The 24,911-nt window shown below is 35.5% G+C and overlaps 1 protein-coding gene across 1 annotated transcript in view; it reads left to right on the top strand.

Moving 5' to 3' along the window:
• The window catches only part of LOC132543168 (carbonic anhydrase-related protein 10-like), a 68,284-nt gene that overhangs the window by 31,845 nt on the left and 11,528 nt on the right, over positions 1 to 24,911 (top strand). Inside the window, exon 3 of the mRNA XM_060206638.1 lies at positions 17,777 to 17,910. Within this exon, the coding sequence (XP_060062621.1) occupies positions 17,777 to 17,910 (134 nt within the window). The remainder of the gene's footprint in view (positions 1 to 17,776; positions 17,911 to 24,911) is intronic.

Genomic DNA, 24,911 nt, shown 5'->3' with positions numbered 1-24,911 from the left:
ATACGATGTCCAATGATTCGGCTATATCGATCACAATGTATTCTTCATCAAATTAGACTAAAAATATTAATTAAAAAGGTAAATGATGGTTCTATAACAATATTCGTTCATGCAAAATATCATGCACGTAATAACTGAGTCAATTTTACAGTAACAGTTCCTTTAACTACTCTACCAGGCGGTTCAATATACCATGGATATTGCTAGGCTGATCAGCTACTAGTATTATCGACGAAAAGGTAATCTGGAACAAGGACTTGTGCTTATGAACATTCACTAAAACTAAGTTTGAGAAAGCCAAGGAAATGATCTTAGGGATATTGGTTTAGGTACCTACCGAGGTCAGATACTGCGAGCTGTAAAAAAAATTCACGTGACAAAATCATTACTCCCCTATTAAAATCTGTCTGGGAAACCAACAAAATATCAATTTCGTCGATTATAATTTGGAATTTCTATTAAGCTCACTTCTTTCGAACATCGAGAAATAGTGATGCAAATAGAAACAGGGAAAAGCAATACATAGACGAGGGTACCGTAAGATCCCCTACCCAATATAATTAGATTATGCATGTTCCCGTGGACTTAATGCCTGAGGCGCGGTTCTCCGTACTTCTCTGTCTCGCATTAAACACATTAAGCTACCTCAGACTTGAGATGTCTTTTTCTATGCTATTGCATGAGAGCATCCTTTAAACAGTTATGAAATTTGTAATGAAGTTATGGTGCATGGTTGTACTTATAGGTTGTGTTTATGAAGTCCAACCAAATCCACTAACCTACAACCCCTCTCCGATAAATGCATTACAATTTCTAAAATTTCATTTCATTTCACTAAGTAAACAAGAGCATTTGACAAACAGTGATGATCCTTGAATGGCTCTAAATGTTCTATAAAGGGAAACTTTAATCAGCCAGGTAGTTTCCATGTATATATATATATGACTTGCAGCCTTATATTGAAAAGTGTTGACACTTGCTTAGAATCCGCCTTTCTACTACTTGTTATGAGGCAGTTGAAAGTAGCTGTCAAGAGAATTTGGAATGTACTTTTAACATGTGGAACATTGAAAGAATAATACCATGTCATGTCGTATTTCTGTAAAGGAATGTTAGAAAAAGAAAATCTAACAATACCTATTAAACTGATATATCATGCACAAAACCTTACAAAACATCTCTTTTTTCTGTTTGTTGAGGATACTTATTTTTTTGTATAATCAATTAAGTTGCCTTCAAGTTAAATGCTGACAATGCCAGGTTTTATTTTACATGCAGTTGCAAAATATCGTTTAATGTTTTTATTTATTATTATTTTTTTATTATTATTATTGTTCTATTTATTTATTTACTCATTTGGTTTTTGGTGGGTTATTTTCGTATAAAAACCAGTCCGGTAACTAATTGTCATTTGAAAGTGTTAAGTTTTATAAACTTGATTATGGCTGACTTCCTTAATGATCAGGCAACATCCCGTAACGTAGAAGCTATACGACTTGTACTCCTTTCCTTCTTCTTGAATATCAACATTTGTTGTTCGTTAAACATGTTATAGTCCTGCAATAACTTGAACAATCTCATTAAAATAAGCAGCAGTCATCAATAGAAAATGTTCTCGCGTAATATTTGTATGTAAATCCCACTGATATAGACCACTTGGCTAATATCATCATGTGATATGTTGTTTTCAAACATTTCCTTCGGTGAATTCTTATATGTAAGATTGCGACTAACAGAACCTGGTGTAGTAAACGCGTACACCGATTAGGAAAGGGCGGCGCTCTTTGATCTCATTTATATATCGACATTACAAATCAATAACGCTGTGTTGTCATCACACTGGGACGATACCACGTTCTTTGTTTGCGCAATAACACAGCGTTAAATCATATATATTTTTCAAGATCGCGCAAAAAACCAAGTTTACCGTACATATCAAAAGAAAAGTCACTAACAGTGTATATCTTGTTAACACCAAGTGCTTTTTATTACAAAGTGTTTAAATAAATCACTGTTAAATGTACGAGTTAAAGACAGACGTAATTTCCGGCTTTGGTTTGGATATTAAAACCCGGGGTGGGATCGGTATCGTTTCGTTTTAATGTGCCAAATGTCTAGAATTCAATCCCCTACGTGGAAATAAGGGTTAGACGTTTTGAGAAAATCGTAAATGTATATGGAACGTTATACATACTCAAAGTCCTGCAGATGAACAATTTTACTAGGATTGATAACAATTAGCAATTGAAAATGTTCTCATTTTAACTGACTCCATTCACGTAATATTTGTATCTAAATCCCACTGATTTAAAACACTTGGCTCCCCCAAGTAACCCTCATTTTCTCCTCTCACTCTACAATGATGTATGTTCTGAACCTGTCTCCAATATGTCTGCTTTCCTACTACTCCAATATCTATGTTGCCTGTGGTTATATACGGGTTTTTTCCAAGTAATCCATATTTGCTTTTTACGACTTCGGATCCTCTTCCATTTTAAAGGCTATTTGAAAACAAAGCTTAGGCTCTCATATAACCAAATGCCTATTGAGCAATGTTCGAAGATCTACGAGAAAAAAGCTGTGTCGCCATTTTGAATAATGTGGCGTTACTGTTTTTGTGTTTTGTCTACGTCCCACAGTGAAACTCTGGTTTAGTGTTTCGTTCGTCATTACGTGTCAAGATTGGCTGTGAAGGCCTCGGGTGTGTGTACTCTCTTCCTCGCTCTATCCTGCGACAAATGTCTTTGACAATCAATTATACCCTGACGTTATGGAAATTTTCTGACTCTTCAATCGTTTCGTAGCATAAAGTCGCTCTGTCAATTTCACAATTTCTGGTACAGTCACTTCATTTATTTTTTTCTTTATAATATGCAAAAGTTTTAATTATAATGGCTTCATCGAGTAGCGAGAAATATTTAGTCAAAAGATTATTTTCAAACAGGATAAAAACTAATACATTTCGAAATTGCTGCCAAGTTATAATCATGAGATTTTAATTCCTATTGCGATGCTATCAGTTTTACGGTATGAAATAATACAACTACAACAAAACGCCTTTTTGTACGGTGTATATCATATTCAATATGAAACAGACATTTGCGAAAAAAATATATATTGTTGACAGTGGTCATTTTCCATGAATTCGTTGCATGTTTGTACAGTAATCACCAAAGACAGATTCAATGGACCATTTGGTAACCAAACCCCTAATCATATCGACCAGGTAGCCCTCGCGCATCATTCGTCTTTTAATGGTGCTTACACTTCAACCAGTTGTTACACTTGGCGAACCTTCAACAGTCCTAGTCGCGTCTATAAATCAAACTGAACGATGATAGAGCTCGATATTCTACCGTTATTATCAGGATATAAAACTGGCTTATGTCTGATTTACATACACAGTCTGCAAAACCTGAACCAATTAATCTCCTAAACAGGAAGACAACGTTATCGACTAAATCACCGACTCGGACAGTCGTAGTCATTCCGGAACGATGTTGTAGGCCCAATAATTTCCGGTTGTCAGAAAACATCATCTTTGCTGCGATATCAATATACCATGTGGAACGAATTGTCGTGGAGTTTCGACCGTAAAACAAACCTCACATTGTTTATCATGAGATGACGTGTCTTTGAAAAACTATGTTTTGACAAATAATCCTGGTAGAAGGATGTAATGTTATTGATATGTTGACATTTTTGACCATTTTTAATTATAGAGACAAAGGACCGGTAAAAGTCATCCTACATCAGGTCACCACTACAAACCGCAATACCGTGTTTTCCTGTAACACTTTTTCGGTATTTGGATTTTATGATGGAAAACATTCAAAAAAATATATCTCTTCTAAAATATCTAATCACACGTTTTTATCATTCAGCTCTACTTTTGCTAGGATACATAAACAAAACATCCAAATTATGATAACTTCTTTTGTTTTGACTTCAATAATAGGGGGAAACTGTACACAGAGCAGTCGTCGGGAGTTCTATCACACAAATCAAGTAAAATGTAGACTATATAAAGGGTAGATTCTCATTTAATACTTATTTATAATGGAAGGTTATAATCAGTTATTCCATTGTTAGTGACTGTATCGGTTGTCGTGCTTCAGTGCCAAGGTTGTCTCATTTCGATATTTTGGCACTATATCTAGACGTTTAAGTCCCGCTATCAAATGTGGACATATTCAAGTGACCCCAGCGGGGATTTAAAAATCAAATGAAATAGACATTTTGATATATTCGAGTACAAATAACTTGAGTTCAATCTTTGCTCTAGGATAAGCTTGTCTGTATTGAAACAGCGGCTCCCGACAACAAAATCAATCTGCCTTCCTATGCTATTTGGATTTAGGGGATCATATAAGTTCATTTCTCAGTAAACGACAAAATTTAGACTTTAGGAGTAATCAAATCAGTTTGACATCGTCCTCAGGGTAGGGTGGGTGCTTTTGTTTTCTACATTACATCAGAAGATACAATATCATCGTTTTGTTCCTACTTTTGGCGAGACGTCTTTATGCCGAAATATCATTTTTGGCAAGCCGTGTGGTTATGACTAAAAATGCGGGAACACATGTTCTCTTTACTTGTTATTTTATCGAGGCTTAATGTTACCCACACGAATAAATCGACATCCTAATAGGTCCATCCAGAAAATGATTAATTCTAGTCACGTCATTGAGCAATACAAACCACTTCACTTTTATGGACCGATTTTGTAAAGAATTCCTCTTAAGAAATATTATTGGCCGAATAAACACCGCTCTTACTTACAGAACTGTCAGACGATCTGTGATGGAGAATCGCCAGTTGTGTGAGAAAAAGAAACTGCTGTTTAGATTCAGATTAACATTGTATGACATCAATCTAAACGATTCGGATTGGTAGCATGTAGTTTTCCATTTGAAGACATCCAAAAGTGTAATTGAGAATACAAAATGGAAATGACCCGGGTCATATAGAGATGGGCCCGGGTCAATGAAGGTCAGTCACAACACATCTATCTAAACACCGCCAGCTACTTAAATATCGCCAATCAAGATATCAACGGCTTTGTTAAGTTAACGGTATTGTTACAAAGTCATAATCTTGTCAAAGTATGAACTACACTAAACACTTACAATTCTTGAAAAATATATTATTTAAAATTGAAATAACATTTTTTTAAAATATGGAAATGGGATGAATGTTTCCGTTTTATTCCACTGATGTTAAGCTTGCTTATCTTAAACTTCCATAGTATGATGTATCACACGGAATATCAGTTGTATGTGACAGGGATAATTATCTATATCGTTATACATAAAATTTCCATACAATAGTTTACAGACAAATAAATCACATATACATAGCTTATAAGATAGATAATTGTTCCATTTTAAAACACATCGTAGGGGTTAGCTATGGTAATATGTTATTTCTAATACATACATGTACATATCCTGATAAGTATAACTTATATACTATGACGGTTTATGTAGCACTTACAAAAGGATAACCCTTATCTCTTAATATAACGTGATATGCTCCATTTATCATTCATAACAATGTTAAGTCAACATCACAATTCTTGTAGTCAATGATCATAACACTTTCCGTCTACTTACATCATGTCTTTTGTATTTGAAATATGCATATTTGAAAAATACGTAAATAATAGATAATATTGGTTTTGATATGTTTTCAATCAAGTGTTTATGCACCGGTGATTATGTTGATGCATTAACTTTTTGACTTTTGTAATAAGGATTCACTGATTTCACATTGGTGTTACAAGAGAGTCCACCGAAGCCCGAAACTCATTGCCTCAATTTAAAATCTCATCTCCATCACACTGGAACAATAGAATACCTGATATTTCGGAGTGAAGATAAACCTTTATTTGGTAAATGTTAGCGCATTAACTCTCCTGGAATGTTGTATTTCTCGTTTAACCTCGAGGACAATTTTCTGATATCACCGAATTAGCAATGGCGATGTTCACATTATTTTACCCTCGCCGAGAGATATTTTTTGTTTCAGGCTTTGATATTTACGACAGGCTGGTAATATATTGGTTTTTAGGTATAATTAAAGCGCCAGAACGGTATTTGGTATTTAGAGAGAAAAATGGGTGTTCAAGTTGATATTTACACAATCAGATATTCAATGTTTTACTAGAGGTAAAACAGATGTGATCTCCGACTATAAAAACAGCAAGAAAATACCAACATGTCAACATTATCATAACTCAAAAAAAGAAAGCCTTACACGACATTTCTGAAAAAGATCAAAGAGAATAAGACCAGATGTTTCGGAAGAGTAAGAGTCTTCAGCTTCATCCACGACACCTGACATGTAAACTGTGGTCAAATGAAAAAGAAAGGTATACAATAACGGAACCAACGGAAAAACTAACGAGCATCGAACACATCCGGCTTCATATCGCACAAATAAATAGAATATGTCTCAATGAGATCGCTATGACGACCGTAAAACTTCCCCACAATTTTGACCAACTTGCCTGCGTCTTTTAAACTCCGTGTATGTAATTGTCGGCCAGTTGACAACCATCTTGCATGAAAACCGTGATAATGGGAATAAGCCCTTGAATATCGAATCAGCTATGACATGTAAATACCATAGGTTCGGAATCAGGAGACATTGCTATCCAGAAATAGAAAATGCATAGCAGGGAAATTGAAATCATCATGTCTATCTGCTTGGTGGAAAGCTATGTACCGTTTGTTACGTGTATGCATTGGATTTACCAATGTGATATTTAAGCACGCAAGCCTATTCTATATGACATGTCACGTTGTTATCAGATGTGAAGGAAATGAGTTCTATTCTCGCAGATTGGAAGCCAAAAAGACAATAGATATAGAATCAAATTGACTTCAAAAATTAGATGGAACGAAACGCTACCTAAAAAAATACAAAAATCTATATGTGATGAAAGGAATTAAAAATTCAATTTCATATACGAATTACGAAAAAGAAAGTCCAATAAGATAAGGATTTTAGCATTACATCCACAAAGTTTAAGGTCTCATGTTTATAACCCAATTCAAACTTACATAATACTAGTTATAAGCAGAGGTGGGCATGTTTTGTGTCTTATATGTGCTTTCTGTCAAGGTTAAGATTATAATCAAATCAAATCTTGTGTGAAGGAAAAGATGTTAAACATTGTGAACTGAACCTCAATAAATCAATTTTGTTGCCATCATATTACTGATTACAGGGAAGATAAGGGTCATCTAGGCCATCATAGATCATCTTTTGTAATACATGTGTCCAGGCGTGCTGTTAAGTGACAAATGCATAAATGAATCATGAATTGAAACATTGTCTTCTGTTGCGAGGTATAATACAAACCGATCTTAAGTACTGTTCACTTTAACTTGAACACATATAGGAATGAGAAAGTTCAATCTAGCAATGACAATATATTTTGTAATAAAAAAGATACGAACTACTCACATCATAGGGAAATGAAGCACACTCAGGAAGTGAAGCACACAATTACATCACGAGATATAATTAAAGTGATAAAATGAAGATGTTATTCACTCTATTCTAATAATTGTAACGGATCTTAGCCCTATCTTAAACATGACATCTGAATGCAAGAGCGTAAAACAAATATATTTCGATAGCAGTATCAAGGATATGGAATTTGTATATCTTCTATCTTGAAAATTGCTATAGAATGTTGAATTTCTTGTGTTTTAAGGTCGAAAGATTAAATCCAGAATATAGCAGACCTAACAGACTAGAAATATTCTCACAGGAAGTATCTTGTCCGCCATACGAAAGTTGATAAACCTAGAGTTGATACTGTCACTGAATTAATTGTAATCACTGAAATGTATCTAGGAATTTAATATCGTCATCTAAGAACCTATGATGTTTCTCTACTCACAAGGTACACTGATGCATGCTGCGATATGTTTTCAGTGATGTGTCACTTCCTATTTGCACACTTTTGTCCATTCCTATGCTTCATTTGTGACTCTCTTTATTTGCTTTGCTTATATAAACCATATGTAACATAATTCGCAAACAAATATGAATACAGGAACACAAAAGAGCACCGTCAGGAAATTTTATATATAACATGTAAAGCATTTGTCTATTTCAGTATGTTATGTTTAAACATTATTATTATTATCTGAGTAGTTACATATGTATTCCGTTGTGTTTGTATCGTCTTTGATTCAATTATATGCTTTCTTTTGTTTCATTCTCCAAAGAGCCCGTGTCTAAAAAAAAAAACAGCTTGTTGCGAGAACATAAACGCCGTAACTGATGAAGCAACGATTAATTTGACAACAGAAAACTATTCGTTCCTTCAAGGTCATCACTTTGGTTTCCTTGGTGTTTCTAATCTTGTTGCAGGATCCAGGTGAACACCAATCAATATCTGAATTGTTTTTCATCATTTTACATATAAAGGGCACACTTTTTGCAAACAATCTTCAATAATTTAACAACAATTTATCATTGCATACTTTAACATGGTATAATTTGGCTCAGTCACTTACTGAAAATGTGTAATCCACCAGGGATTATAACCACACAGAAAAAATTAAACTTCGCTCTCTCAATGTTCGCTCAACATCAACAATTCTACATTGAATTGAGGACTACCATAAAAACGATGTCCCTGCAAACAGCTATAATGAACAACTCATCACCATTCTTTAGAACCTTGATTAAAAACCGCAAGGACAAATTATGCTTTGACTTTTTCGGGAAATTAAGCCAGCATGGGAAACGAGAGTTTTCGTGTCTTGAGACTGGAACAAACATCAGGGTGGCATTTGGAGAATTCGTTACGGAAAGATCCCACAAAACTGATTATCCAATGTGCACCGTTGTTGAAGTCACTTTCGTAACAACTCCAGGCCTTCTCTTCATCTACTCTCCAGCAAATCATGTACACATCCGTTTCTTGCTGCGAAGAGCCGTTTTAATTTCACATCTTACCCGATTTTGGGACATTATCATCTCTTAAACGGAAAAAAAAAGGTTTCAATCAATAAACACATCAGTTAACACAAAGTGTAAATTATAATCAAGAAAGCCAGTTGGGTTAGCATTTGAGTTTAATTGTAACTGGATTCGATAAATATGACATCAACTGTAATCGAATCATAATTATTTTCTGAATATGCAGATAAGGATATCGATCGGATGGTGCAATTATAAAATACTTTTTTTTTATTCGGGTGGTTTTGGGTTGAATTCATGATATAAAGTGGAAATGCGACAGAGATTGTTTTCTCTGTGTCTTCTGGGTTTTCCTGTCAATTGTAAAACCTTAATGGTTATTCCACTTCAGAAAGAAAGAGCAGCAAGATGAGAAAGAAAGAAAAATATCAAGATTCAAAAGTGTTGTAATTAGGGAATAGATTTATTTTGGTTTCTTCAATGTCCTTTTTGTTGAAGAAACAAAAGAAAGAGATCGATTCCATAAAGAACTTTAGCAGCCTACACCGAACAAGCAGCAGAACACGGTTAACACAATCAGTTGTTTCTTTCAACATGCAGTTAAACACAACAGCCATATTCTTCCCATGTCTAGTTGAATGCCAACGATTTAATTTGACTGATCACTACTTGCAGGTCTCCACTGAATCTTATATAAAGAATGCTATCCATTAAATTTATGAAACGATGACTAGTTTAAAATACATTGATTCAGTAATTCGGTCAATAATCAAAGCTTTTTTTTTATTTTCGAATTGACGGACGTAAGCAAGTAAACTATGCAGACATCGAATTTCTTAATATCAACACGAACATCATATAAATGTGCATGTGGATATTAGATGTAATGACATGAAGGCATTGATCTATATTGAAGTCATGCAAACAAGAAGCGTAGCAGATTTTTCATGTTATATCACAATCTTCCTTCAATGATAAAAAACACCCAATAGCATCTTCTTACATCATAACACTTTTATTCAGTTTTAAACAAGTTAGGTTGATATGCAGTACACAAGAAGCCCTAAAAAAATACAATGACGTCAACATGATTATAATACAATCTCAAATTCAATAAAACTAGGGATAAAGCATTAACCAATGAATGATTTGGTTGATAACGTCTAAAAATTTAAAAGACAAAGTGTTCCAGAAGAGTAAGCGCTGCTTATAATCGACGATGTCAATCTTGGCAAAACCAAGTAAGTAATGGCACGATCTCGAATGAGAACAAGGTATACAACAGTGGAACCAACAGGCAAAGTAACAAGTATCAAATACGTGCAACTTCATATCGCACAAAGGATTAGAATATTTTTTCAATAATATCACTATGACCACAGTAAAGTATTCCAGCTTTAAATGTTTTTCATCCCCACATCCGTAGTTCTCAATCAATTCAGCAAATCATGAAAGTCGAATTTGCAAACACGGGTGAGGATACTATTGACATAAATAGTATTATAGATTAGGATACTGTCGAAAATAGCACTTCGTTATATTTTCAATATGAAAATGCCCCCTTCATTCATTTCAGTTGCTCTAAGGTCATTACTTCTTTTCAACGTTGAAACAACTGAATTTAGATGACTTAACACCTACTTACACCTTCTCCTCCTCTGCCATTCTGGCATTGTTCTCCCTCCCCCTTCATTATCCCAGCTGAATACATAATAAATGACCAGTTACACATTACACGTTTCCTTATCTTGATATCTGTTTGCAAGCTTGCATACATAAAAGCACATGGATTGTTCGATAACAAAGAATCTTATTTCAAATTAAAGTACGTTTTGTTTCGCTTTTTATCAAATCTGTTATCCAACTTCTTTTCCGGTGTGCTTAAGATATTTCGAATATAACCATTTTCTGATTGTAAAAGTTCCTTCTTGGAAAGCATATAAGGTGTCTTGCTACTGCAATGTCAGTTCTAAAAACATATTTGAGTGTGTATTATTGCCCCCTTTTGTGCAATAAATCACTGAGAAACGTGTTCTTTTACATCGATAACGTTTGAGTTTAAAGCATTATCGGATCTTACTTAAGGGGTTAAAGTGTCTACCATAATTAAGACTCCGTGCCTCGATCATTAGGCATTTGTGACCTCATTGCTCGAGACTTCGCCACGGCTCAGAGTGCTGCTTAAACAATAAACCACTTTATTGCATTGATGTCGGATATAAATCGATGTGATATCTTATATTTCAATCATTTACCGCTCGAAAATCTTTCGTTGTGTAAGCACTCACTTGTAGTCATAATAGTTAGTTGTTTCTAGTTTCTGTGGAGTTCTAAGTGTTTATACCTACTTCGACTAATCAGTTTTCTATTACAGTAAATATTTATTCATTTTTCAATTCATATCGTTTAACCTGGATAGGCTAGAGCTCTCTTTGACTGTAGTAATTGTATTTGCTGATCTGTCATATATCGTATATTTGTTTGTTTGTTTGTTTGTTTGTTTTTTATCACACATCTGACTAGATCATAATCATCAAGAAGGTTCCATATATGACTCGGCAAAAAACAAACCAAAAGCAATACTGCAAATTAATTTTACATACATATAAAGTGAAAAAAACAAAGAATGGTCTGGAGTTAAAGTGTATGCTGAGTAGTTTTAAGGTCGCTTGTCTGTAAAGGTCGTTGTACCTCTATCGTAAGGTCAGTGGTATCAGCTCATTGAGACGTTTACTTTTAAATCATCTTTACTAAGAATAATGTTCCATTTTAAAGTCTCGGCATGTAAAGCATTGCCGCCTGTTCCTTATATGTAGAGACACTATGAACCTGAAGTAGGGAGGGGGTCCGCAGTGAACCGACGGAAATTTTGTGCAAATACCGCCAATATGTCATGTTTATCATGGGATGTAGACATTTTCAAATCCCATCGAGGGTCATTCATTTTCCCTCTGTTTTTCACTTCAAATCCATAAAGACGTTTTATATCAACATTTTACTGTCTTCCGAGATAATCTATCCAGCACTTTTCTTTAAAACACGCCACAAGGCTAAATCACTCTCCATTTGAAAATGTTACCCTACATTCTTTCTAGTGAAAACGCCTTTAGACATGCGAGTAATGAGGAGGAGGTGGAATTGATGTAGCAAGTCGTCTCTGTGACTCCTCACCTCAGATATTGGCACGATAATGATCTCCCGAGTGGGTTGGCTATCCAGAGTTTTGTCAAGTAGTGTTAAACTCGTGACAAACTCGTAAATCGGTTTCTCACAATATCGGTTATTTTGTAAAAGCCAAATATAAAATGTCAATTCACAAATCATCATCTAAGCTCGTAACGTTTATGTGTATCTTTGAAGACAGTGAAAATCGATATTTCTTGTTTGCTTTCCGTGATTAGATTTGAATTAAGTGCTGTTGGGGTTTACAGTCTTTGAACCTAGTCAGTATAGGAGTGTCTGCTGTAGAAAATATGCATTGCTGTCAAATCATGTCAGTCATTAGAAGATCGTTAAACCTCAATATTATTTACATATATATTTATAATAGTTAAATATCATTCAGTGATAATATTATCATGTCATCACAAATAAACAAATTATTTCATAATATAATGATTACTAATAAATCAATTAATTAACTTGTCATGGTGCGGATATAACATGGATTATGGATTTGTGTTGTATACCAGGATAATTATTACACTGGTGTTGTTTTCTTCATAATCACGTCATATACTGACATCATGAAACAGAATCTACCTGGTGGCGATTACTTGAGACTAATAAGGAGAAAATCTGGGTCAAATCAGTACTGAGTATATATGACGAGAAGGAATTCAATTTCTTTTTTTAATACAAGATGTACTCCCGAATTTATACATATGCCATGTTTTGCCATTATTGGGTTGGTCGTGTTACTTGTAGCTATACAACTCGCTTCGTGATAATAACAAAAAAGCTTCAAATAAGTGCCGGTTATAGCATTATCCAATACGTTAAGGTATGTTGTTCATGATGGGCCAGAAATATCGATATGAAGTTGGACGTGATTGTCGCGGGGAAGTATGTCTGTTTGTTCCCTTCTTGGTTACACTGTTCTCATTTGGGGACGTGACAGCGTGACATTACTTACTTGTAATGATGAAGATATGCATGGCGGGTGTTGCCGATGAAGCAGAAGACGTGTACCTTCCGGGACATCTGGTTTAATTCTTCTCGTCCTTATTCGATGAGATTACGGGTCTTCCTTTTTCAAATTTTGCCCTAATTTCATCGAATTTGAGGGTGAATTAAGATTCTGATATCATGCCGGTATTGTCTTTGTTGTTATCGATGGTATAGACAATTATGATAGTGATAAATATTAGCACCGGAATTAGAAACCTTTGCAGTATCAATAAACATGATAAAGTTGAAACCAATTACCTATACATCGATAACGACTGGTTGTCATAATTCGTTGAAAGTAATTCCATATTCTTATATGTGTGATTTATTGTTCAATTTTTGTAACAGGATTATTTTTGTTTTGTTTTTGTTTTTTCATTTTACTTAAGATGGCGGATGTCAGCAATATATAGGACACTCAATCAGTTGAAGCACATGCTTTTTGTTAGAATGTACACTCTCAAATATTCCCAAGCTTTACTTATAAATCTTCTTTACCAATTTCGAGGTATAGCACGTTTTTCTCTTGTCGTTACGCTATTGTTGGCACCATATAACTTCAATATCTTCTTCAATTGGTTTCAATTGCCAATATTTGGTAACATACAGCTAGACACAAGTTTTCAGTATAACGAAACACGCGATAACCTCAGTAAACCTGTCCTTGAATACAACAAACAATTCTGATATAATGTGATATATCAGCCACATGTTGCAGGGAGTGTAGTTAGGCTTACCCTGTAACTTTGATGTCTTTCTTTCATATTCACTGAAAAAATCAACCACGTGACATCATTATAGTGTCAGTGGTTTTTATGAAAACATATATTTGCACTTATCTCTTGCAGACGAAATCCACGTCACCACACCATTACCTTGTTTTCAGCCAAAAGGGAAGATATCATGTTATCAAGTTTATAACTTAGAATAAACGGATTCATGCGATGTAATAGTGCTGACCCATTTCCATACGTAGGAGGAATATAAAACATAGATCCGTACCTTTATGTCACAGAAAAACAATATGAACTATAAATGTCGATATTTAATTTGCAAATATTCATGATCTCTTCAGCCGAACTGTTGTCACTGTGATCCAATAAACAATGGATACATATATAACCTTACTGTTGTTATTGTGTTTAAATAAGCACTGTAGCCGAACTATGATCACCGTATTCAAATAAACGCTGTGGATACTTAAATAGAAAGACATTTGCGTCAATAACATGCCCACACTTTAGTGAGTTGTGTATGTGTAATTGATCCAGCTAAAATTAGCGTAGCATTTGATGCAGAAGAAAAAACATTAATAATATTCGTTTATTTCTTTACCATTTAAAAAACGGTATTTACATAAAGCCTTTACATTATCATCGTTTCATATTCGAGGCGGAAGGCAGCATCCGGCGAACAATAGCATTGATTCAAAGTCTTTTGAGAGCTTAAACAGTTTTATCGGATTTAAGTGTTTATCATACCTGTCATAACAATAAGTACCATCAACCATGAAGTAATAAACAAGTAAGTGAAATCAAAAACATCATTTCCTTGTTCTAAAAGCTTACCTACACAATTGTGTGACCATTAAAATACTGTTAATAATCACATGCATTTGACGTTGTTCTGAAATTATCAGGTCGATGAAAATTCCACAGTTTATGAGCTATGAGGCTAGTGAACCTCCACATCTAGATTTTGACCTTTTATTTCGATCACTTTGAATTTTCCTCAGTCGCCTCCTAAGCTTCAGTAGTTAAGTTCTTAACACCAGTGATAAGTCCTGGAAAGATGAGACGCAGCTGTATGGTGCAGCTTAATTCATTTGCTATTCACTTGGGTGTCTTTTGTACAAATCTCGAACATGCTGAAGCAATCTTTTTTGAGAAATATCTTCACGGTGTCCAAGAAAAAAATTTTTCTATGCTTTACCACAGAATCACAGCAAAGAAACTGCTTCTTATATTATTACGCCTTTGTAGTTAACTTTGCGAATAAAGATGATTTCAACGATTCACCAAAAATGGAACAGACTGAAATGTTTAACTCGAAATTCACAAATTAAACGGCGACTTGGGGTGTAGACTCTCTGCCAATTCGGGTTACTAAAGGTCATGCAGTCCCTATAGATCTCTCTGCCAATTCAAGTTTCCTTAGGCCCTACAGTCCGTGTAGAGCTATCTTCCAATTTGGGTTACCACAGGTCCTATACTCCTTGTAGACCTCTCTGCTAATTCTGGTTACCACAGGTCCTGCAGTCCGTGTAGACCTCTCTTCCAATTCGGATTACAACGGGTCCTGCAGTCCGTGTTGACCTATCTGCCAATTAGGGTTACCACAGGCCCTGCAGTCCGTGTAGACCTCTCTTCCAATTCGAGTTACCACAGGTCCTGCAGTCCGTGTTGACCTATCTGCCAATTCGGGTTACCACAGGTCCTGCAGTCCGTGTTGACCTATCTGCCAATTCGGGTTACCACAGGCCCTGCAGTCCGTGTAGATCTCTGCCAATTCGGGTTACTACAGGCCCTGCAGTCCGTGTTGACCTATCTGCCAATTCGGGTTACCACAGGCCCTGCAGTCCGTGTAGATCTCTGCCAATTCGGGTTACCACGGGCCCTGCAGTCCGTGTTGACCTATCTGCCAATTTGGGTTACCACAGGCCCTGCAGTCCGTGTAGACCTCTCTGCCAATTCAGGTTACCACGGTTCTTACAGTTCTTTGTATTGGTATGGTCGAACCAAGCGGTTCCTCCTGCGGTAGTATCACAGGTAATACATTTGGTTCTACTTCCTGTTTTTTTCAAACATGATTGCAAATTGATTCGGTGCATATCTGATGGTGTGTCATGAAGGTCTGGTATTTGATCTAAGAGTTTTGAAATGAAATTTGTACTTGTACGTATAATATGATGGCGGTTACGACAGTATCACCGACAATATGTAGCTTTTACGACATCCGACCGTGGATTCGTTTGTTTATTTTGATTTTTTTCTGGAATCCACTTATTCTCATTCTGAATGGTGTCAGAATTGTGCTGTGCCTTAGTCTAAAGTGTTCTCATAGGTAGTTTGAGTTCCTACTTGTTTGTTGGCGTTAGCTCTAACAATGGTGTTGTTGATGTTAACCTACTACCCAGAAACATTTTAGCAGGATGGAAATATCCAACCCATCCATACGGGTATATCTGTTATCGTAATTGAACAATGCATGAAATGGATCGTCAGCTCTATAAACCAAGTTCTTGACTGTCTGGATGGTCCTTTCCGCCTGATCTGCGGAAAGCCTGAACTTGACAAAAATATGCTCAAATCCATACTCGCTAATGATCGCCTCGGATTCGAACTCAGGTCCATTGACGATTGGAACACTGTCGGGTATCCCATAGTGTTACATTTAAGCTTTGAAACAGGAAATATTATTAGTACTACCAACGTTGTCTAGTTTGGGTTATTAGAGCCAATGTGAGTAAATGTCGGCTGACACTGGGTAGTCATTTCCCTTGTATATGAACAAGTCAGTCGATATCACTGACCACAATCTATCAGATAAATCGAATTACTCCAATGGTTCTTTGGGAGTCGTCTGGGGTGTTCCTACACAAACGGTACAGTCTGGGTGGTGTTTTTAATATCGGCTGCCATATCGGGCCTATGTCGGATATCGCGAGCCAAGAATGTAGATTTTACAATCTCATACGAGATTTTTGTAGATTTTTTTCAGGATGCATGTTTTTTTTTTTTTTTTTTTACGATCAGGTTATGCTGCTGTTATCAAACTTTTAAATCAAATGGTTCTATGCATAAACGAACCGTTTATCTTGGCAAGGCGACAAAGACCATTGCATTAACCCACGGCGTCGGTCAGTGAATTTAATAGCAATACCTTCCCATTCCACGTGGTCTTGTTCATTCTTGGTCTTCGACCGCAGGTCTGGCGGTAGTAGGGCTGAAGTACTGGTTAATAATCGGATGGCCGTGTATTTTATGATGACCTGTTATACACCCGATACTTTTAAAGTTTCGTACACATTCATAATGCCACCAGAAATGTCGCCGGGTATTTTTCTGTAAGGTAGCTATCACACGGTTTTTTTTTTTGTTTTTTTGTTTCTCCAAAAATTATTATACCAGCATTATGATGACATAGTGTACATGATGGTAAGAGTGTGAGTACCTTTGTCCTGTTACTGTTATTTAACCAATAAGTTGTATAACTAACGGAAATAAATTGAACTGAAAAGTGTCTCAACTAAACCAAGTCCTTCGTGTTTACGTCTTACAGTCACCGTATCTTATGTCCGGAGTAAGAACGTAGTAGAACAACGGTAGTTTTCTTGTTTAATAGATTATTTACTGCCTTGACATCTGTGTAACAGATGACGTTATTACACACAGTTCCGTTATCCAACTGAAAGCGTATTTAGCATTCTTCGACATCTACAGTCTTTGTTCACGTCATCGGTGTGATTATTTTACTATCATCGAACTTAGAGTTCACAATCAATAAAATCTACAGATTCCATAGCATATTTACTTTTTTCATTTCGAATTACACTTTATCGTAAATAGATCTTTCAGATAATATTCTTGACCTAAAGCTGGACATGTTACCAAAATCTTGTCGATACATACTCAGAATTGTCTTTCATTTTCTTGTATAGGACCCGCCAACTGGGGCGTCACTGGCCCGTACCGGATGTGCTCTTGGGGCAAACAACAATCTCCAATAGACATACACCCGGATATACTACTGTTCGACCCGAATCTCAAACACGTTAAAGTGGAAAGTTCTCACGTGAGTAGCAAATTTTTATTTTCGGTGCATAGTTATATATCAGTGATTGACGTCTGGACCCCGGTAGCTGAGTGGGTAAGGAGTCTGGCCATCCTATTTCTCAACCTCTTGGTCGAGGGAGCGAGGCTTGCGTAGGAAAGCCGCCAGGGTCTAGCCGTAGGTCGGTGGTCTTTCTAAGGGAACTTCGTCCTTAATTTAAACTGGCTGTTAAAAGGACGTAAAGCAACAAAATGAACAAAACGTGACATCTTGTAATCAATTTTATTTACAATATATATATAAACTAAACTCATTTGTCAAGAGTCCGATTGGGTTGTATACATTTGGTGATAATTAATTATGTCATGATACTCTTTTCGTGAAGGAAATTAACAAATTAAACGAAGTAACTTACAACCGTCATAATAAAAACGAAACGTTGATGTATTAACCGGCTGGACATAACAAATTAAAGTTGCACCGGTCACTCGAAATTATTAGATTGAATTCAAATGTGAAAACAACATTGAAGCGCAGTGACTTGTATTGATTATTTCTGCTCGAAATTCCACATTTAGGCAAAAAACATTATCATTAACGATTCATTTCAAATACATTTCGTTATGATTGCCTTCCGGCTGGCTATAGTATTCGGGATTCCCTTCATTAAGGTGGTAGCGCACCATCTAATCATTGTGTCTCTGTATGGTTTTTCCCCGTCTTTGTCGCCATTTTAAAGCGTAACCAGAGTGAATATAGAATTTTTGTTTTTTATCCACAATCAAAATGGTTGAAAACCGGATCAAAGTCGGCCTGCCCAATACGGATATATTGATGTATAAAGTGTTCGGTTTTCAAAGATTATAACCATTAAAATGAAAAGATGTCGCTAGAGTGAATGAAGGACTACATATGTCTGAATATATTTGAATTAAGGCCTGCAGTAAGATGAAGACTTTCTTCAGAAATTTTAGATCGAAATATTCCTTTAATTGGCATGAAGATGACACTATAAAAAGTAGTGAAAGACATTTTTACAAGGATTACCCCTAGTACGTGAAGCTTTATTTAAATTTACTTGTGAGTTTTATTGAAAGCAAACAAACGATTCAAGGGTAACAAAATCCGGTGGCATTGTGCATTTTATATTTAGTTTCTGAGCTCTGATGAGAAATTTGCCATACGTATTCATTGCTAGAATTTCTGTGTTCCAAAGTTATAAACCATGGTACAACTGCGGTGTACAGAAACATGTCAGTATTTTCAAAATAATATCAAAATTGGTGTCTGCTGTTTTAATCAATGATAAGATGTATTACATATTTTGTATAGATCCTATTGACAAATTAACATCATCCTTAGGTCTGGTCACCGACGTAAAAAGGATTTTCTTTACAATACTTAAGTATAAGACGTTAACATATATCACTGACTTTGATAAAATATTACCAGTAATTACAGTTTTCTCGAAAATATAAATGAATAACGGGGTTCCATCTTTCCTGCACATACATGCATAATACATAAGTTATGATTTATCATTATGGTTTAATTAAGTCTTGGAACACAAGCACTAAGAAACATTAAATCATTGCGGACTACTCCCTTAGTCTACTTAGGTGTCAGATGTGTGTTTAGATAAATAAGACTAAATACACTTGTGTCACATTCTGTCACGGCAAGAGATCCGATAGGTATACCTTTATACCTGTGTAACTGTATGAGATCATAGGGTTGTCAGCCGGTGGATAAGGGGTAACCTGGACCTGAAGTTAGTTAGTGGATTGGTGTAAGTTATGCTTCTTTCGATCTCCCATTTAACAACAACGTCCTCCGTTCTCATAACGAGGGAATGTATAAGGATCGATTAAAAGATATATATATATAAATGAATAAAATGCATAAGCCTGATAAGATGGTTCCTGATACATTACTTATCTATGTGAGACTTGAACGGACAGTTCTCTGTGTGCAAAATTATTCAATTGTCTAATGCATTTAACACGTGTTAACTTCCTGAAACCGCTGGGTTGCATAAAACATAGAAATAACAATATTTTGGAACATTTCCTTGATGTTGGTAACACAACCAGTAGACGATTAGCACCTTCATCACACAATTGACCAGTGTGGAGAGCACTAGCACTGACGTACGTAGTGACGAGATATACACGGTCACCTTCATCAGACAATTGACCAGTGTGGAGCGCACTAGCACTGACGTACGTAGTGACGAGATCTACACGGTCACCTTCACACAAATGACCAGTGTGGAGCGGACTAACTACACGGTCACCTTCATCAGACAAATGACCAGTGTAGAGCCGACTAGCACTGACGTCCGTAGTGTACGAGATGGTATGGAATCGACCTACTTTTTCGGCTGAACTATAATCCTATTTACACAAATGTTGAAAATAGTGTGACGAGATGGTAAACAGATTATAAACCAAAAACAATACACCGTATGGTAACAATGCATTGTAGTCAATTCGGCTACGCTTTGTTTAATACTTGGTCATTAATGTGCGAGAGTTTGAGCGCCCCGACTCCCCTCGTCCCTATTACGTACTGGCCGGGCCGCTGCGACGTATCCAGATGGCTTCCTGAAATGGTTGTTTTCCTTGTCGACTATTTTTGTAATTATCCCAGTCAATGATATGATTTTGCTGTGTGGAATGATCTGTAAGTGCAGATTTATTGATCTGGGACTGTGAATGTTTTCGCTCTGATCTAGTGAATTTTTTGTCTTCTTGGGATTCCACATCTTTTTGATGTTCATTGACTCGGACCCAAGTCTCCTGCCTGTTTCTCCGATAGTATGATGCGTCCCAGTTCTTGAATAAGATTTTGTATACACATTCTGCGACGTTTTCTTTGGGTATTTTATCCTTAGGGTGGACTCGGAGATGTCGAAATGTCTAGCGAGGTTTCACGGCCGCTGTAATGCCTTGACCACGGCGAATCCTCTGAATGGTTTCTGACAGGTCTTTGATGTTAGGGATGACAACTTGTCCTTCCGTTTTTATCTTTTCCTTGGTGTTTCGTCTCTTAGTCTGTTTTCTTACAACCAAGTCATAGTTAACTAAATTGACAAAATGATCCTCCATACCTTTAATTAATGCAACTATTCAAGACAATTTTTTCTCACTAATACTGCAGGATACTAATCATAGTCACTAGATTCTCAAACTATGTAAACATCGATTTATCTAGAAAGCATCCGCGTGTGAGTTCAAACACTCGCATACCCTCGTCCTTTGTTTTACTCAAAGGGGGAAAATCATCATTGAGATTGTGAAAGTCATTTTCTTTATGTATGTAGCACTTTAAATATAATCTACATAAGTAAGTGTAATATATCACATAAGTAGCTAAAAACCTAGCATGTCGAACACAAAATAGAAACTTCCTGATACATTTCTTCAGGGCTGTTTAAACAGCGTTGAATTTGTGACGTCACAGACGTGGGCTACCCATTTCGAGGCAATCGCCGTTCAGTCAAAGCTATGTAAAATCACAATATCTCGGAAAGAAAACTAACTACGACGCTCTCACTTTCTCGGTCCTTTATTGTGTAATATGAAGTATTTGATAGCTAAATATAGCAAAACACTCAGGGTACACTTAAATATCACATTCGTCTTTGTCGATGCAAAGAAGGAAAATCCTGAGCAAACGTACGGCGTGTGGGAAAGATTGTAAAAAAAAATAAATAAAAAAAAAAAAAAACGCTTATGCATAATGAGACATAATGAGTCATATTTCAAAGACTCGTCAGTGATGCAAAGGGTCTGCATTTCAAGCGACTTAGAAAATCCAGAGTGATGGAAAGAATGTTCAAATTCTGGATGTGAACAAGCACTAGACCCATAATTTCATAAAAATACGTATTGAATAATAATCATCGTAAGCAGGTATATCCGTGTTGTGCCTCGCGCTGTCTTTATGAAGGTGTAGTCATTGATAGACAAATATTTGTACCTTTTAGGAGAGCATAATAACTTATTAACCAATTCACAAATCATTTACCCATATATCCCTTGTATTATTGTCATAAAACAAGTCAAAAGTGTCGAATGATCAATACCATCTTCTTTTTTTCATTTGAACATCTGTTAGGTCGTGTTTCCTGTCTCCAAAAACAATTCTGGATCTCTAAAATTGTGGCTTTCCGTATCGCTATGGAAGGCCTGACATGACAGGTCTTTGTGACAGTTTTCGTAGTTATGCATATGCTATATTGATATAACTAGACATATTTAATGTGTTTTTTATAATGTAAATAAACTGAAATCAGTAAGATGTCTTGTATTATTGATAATAGAGTATTCTTTCCACTAATACGATTGTTTTAAGAGAATTTTAGAGATTTTTGTAATCTATACTAATTATCTTGAATTCTAGAAGACGCTGCTTGTGTATCAGTGTACTTCACCCTTGAGACAATAAAAAAACAAAATACATGACCACAAAAACAGGATTTACGTGGACAGAGAAAAACATAAATATTAACCAAATCCGGGCTGTTTGAGGTATTAAAAATGATAAATATCTTTTTTTATTTCAAAAACACACAAAATCAAGAAAAAAAGAAATAACTCACTCATTAAATGCCCGTGTTTGTTCTCGTCAGATTACGAAACATATTTTTTCTGTGAGATAAAAACACACTTTATATCGATTAAATACGGTTATTTGTCATCCGGGTATTGGAATCTAATCAACGGGAGACATCTGCGCATGATCATTGTCTTTACGACCGGAAGTATTGTAACTTAACCTTGGCGATCTCCTTAAAACAATAATAATTGAAAGTTTCTATCTAGTTCAATAAAGACATTAAAATAACAAGAAACGATGTCATCATGAGGCATCAGTTAGAATTAACGAGGAGAAAGGATTCCGACATGATAGAATCTAACAATACAACATGATCTCACGAATTCATTATTTTTATTGTTTTGAACCGCAAAAAAAGTCATTCTAATTTCTATCATCATTATTATCACATGCTTATCGTTAATGTGATTATATGAATGTGTCAAAAAAGTCCCAGAAATTATACTTTTTTTTTAATTTATCCAAATATTTGCCAAAGGGTCGGGTGACACATGATACGGAGGTCATGGTGAAAAAAACACAGGCGTATTAGGAAACTATTTTTATAAATGATTTGGTATTCACCAGCCCATACTAAAATATTAGACTCGAGAAACAATGAGTAAATAACATCGAAACTAAATAAAACAAATAGTTAAAGAAAAAGTGTCCCAGATGAGCTTCGACCCCCATGTTATGGTCGACTACCTTATTTAATACTAAAAAGGTACAGTCGACAGTTTGCTTCACAGTACATAGCAACATACCTACATATAATCCGGTAGTAGCTTGATACATAAGGGAAATGTAGCCGATGAATTTCTTAAAAAGACTTCCGAGTCGTTAAGGCGCTTTGTCATACTGAATTTTCCAAACGCAGATATAGCGTTTTAAACAAAATGGTAGCCTTGACGGACTATGGACTTCAGAATAAAAGCAAATATTTCGATAAGTTAACCTTGTACAATGTTCTCGTGTTGTCAAATCATCTTATTTAGTCAATATGTACTTGGATCAGTTGTTGTATTGTCAGTACAGTCAGCAACATAAAATAGTTTTATTATGTAAATAATCATTCAATATTTATTTTGTTCAATCCTATATTATCATAATTACTCAATTCTGTTTCGAAGCGTTGTTTCTTTATGTCAGTGGAGTCTTGTATAATGAATGTAACATATTTTCTTGGTATTAATTATAAGGTTATCTCAACGAATTTTAGTTTAATGTTTATAAAATAAATTTTGAATATCCAGGTGTGTGAATCCAACATGATCATTTCCTAATTATGACAACTCAGATGTTCCTTTCATGTAGTTAAATAACAATTAAATTTGAAATTTAGATTTTAAAACATGTCATTATTTTTCAGAACTAAATGTCGTTTAAGAGTGCATTTCTAAACATCTAACACTGATCGCAGAAGTATTGTGCCTGTTTTTCAAGTGATGTCTCGGAGTATAATAGAGTTGGTTGGAAAACAGACTATAATATCTTCCTATGGAAAACCATTGACCTCCTTACCCAATGGTTCGTTCTAGTATGTAGACTCGATCCAATGACGATATCTGATAGTTTTTCGTTTAGTAAAAAGTTCTGAGTGTGATATAGATCTAATGTCACATCGGTAAATTGAGAATTTAAGAAGAAAAAAACAGTATACAGTCCCGCTGCTGGTAGCCCTCCTATTTTGGAATACGAAACAATTGGTGATTTTTGGAATGCATTTTAAAAGCGCCATCCCCATCAAGTCTTGTAATAACATTTTAAAGTCCTTCATCTGCACTTATTCCTTTGTTATCTTAGAAAATACCAGGGACCACGTATAAAAAGGAAAGTTTTTAAAAACCTTTGCAATTTATTACAAAAGCAATGTCAACTGAGTTTTTTTAGTGTCTGTAACTTATCAAAAGTTATGTCCTTCGTAATAAGGTCTTTTTTTAATCTGCCTAAAAATTAATCAAAGGAAAGAAATCATCTTTCCTAACGATTGACTTTTGGGTGGTTCCAGAGCAGGTAATAGATGTACTGCCATGAAAGATTAAAGTACTTGTAACCGTTACCTAAAACAGTAAATGGACCAAAACAGTTACGTATGTGTCTGAGATATGTCATTTCAATCTAATTTCAGTCTAAATGACCTTCTGGTCAATAGTGTAGAATTCATATAAAGTTTAAATTGACCAATGTAGGCTGAATATTTCAAACAAAATCGGACCTCGTTTGGTCCTTTTTCGAGCATTAACTCCAGCCTTCAGCGTTCATTTAAGATTTGGGCCTTGCGAAAAGCGAGATAAATAAGTACTACACTAATGGTCGTATAATATATAAATGTGTTGCTCTGAGTACTAAATGTGAAATGGATAGAATAATCACCGTCAATATCGTAAACCCAAAAAATCTCGGCAATAGTGATATGG

Source organism: Ylistrum balloti, unplaced genomic scaffold (genome assembly GCF_031769215.1).
Source record: "Ylistrum balloti isolate Yb309-2 unplaced genomic scaffold, AGI_CSIRO_Ybal_v1 Utg369742, whole genome shotgun sequence".
Taxonomy (NCBI): domain Eukaryota; kingdom Metazoa; phylum Mollusca; class Bivalvia; order Pectinida; family Pectinidae; genus Ylistrum; species Ylistrum balloti.
This window is presented reverse-complemented; position numbering and strand designations above follow the sequence as displayed.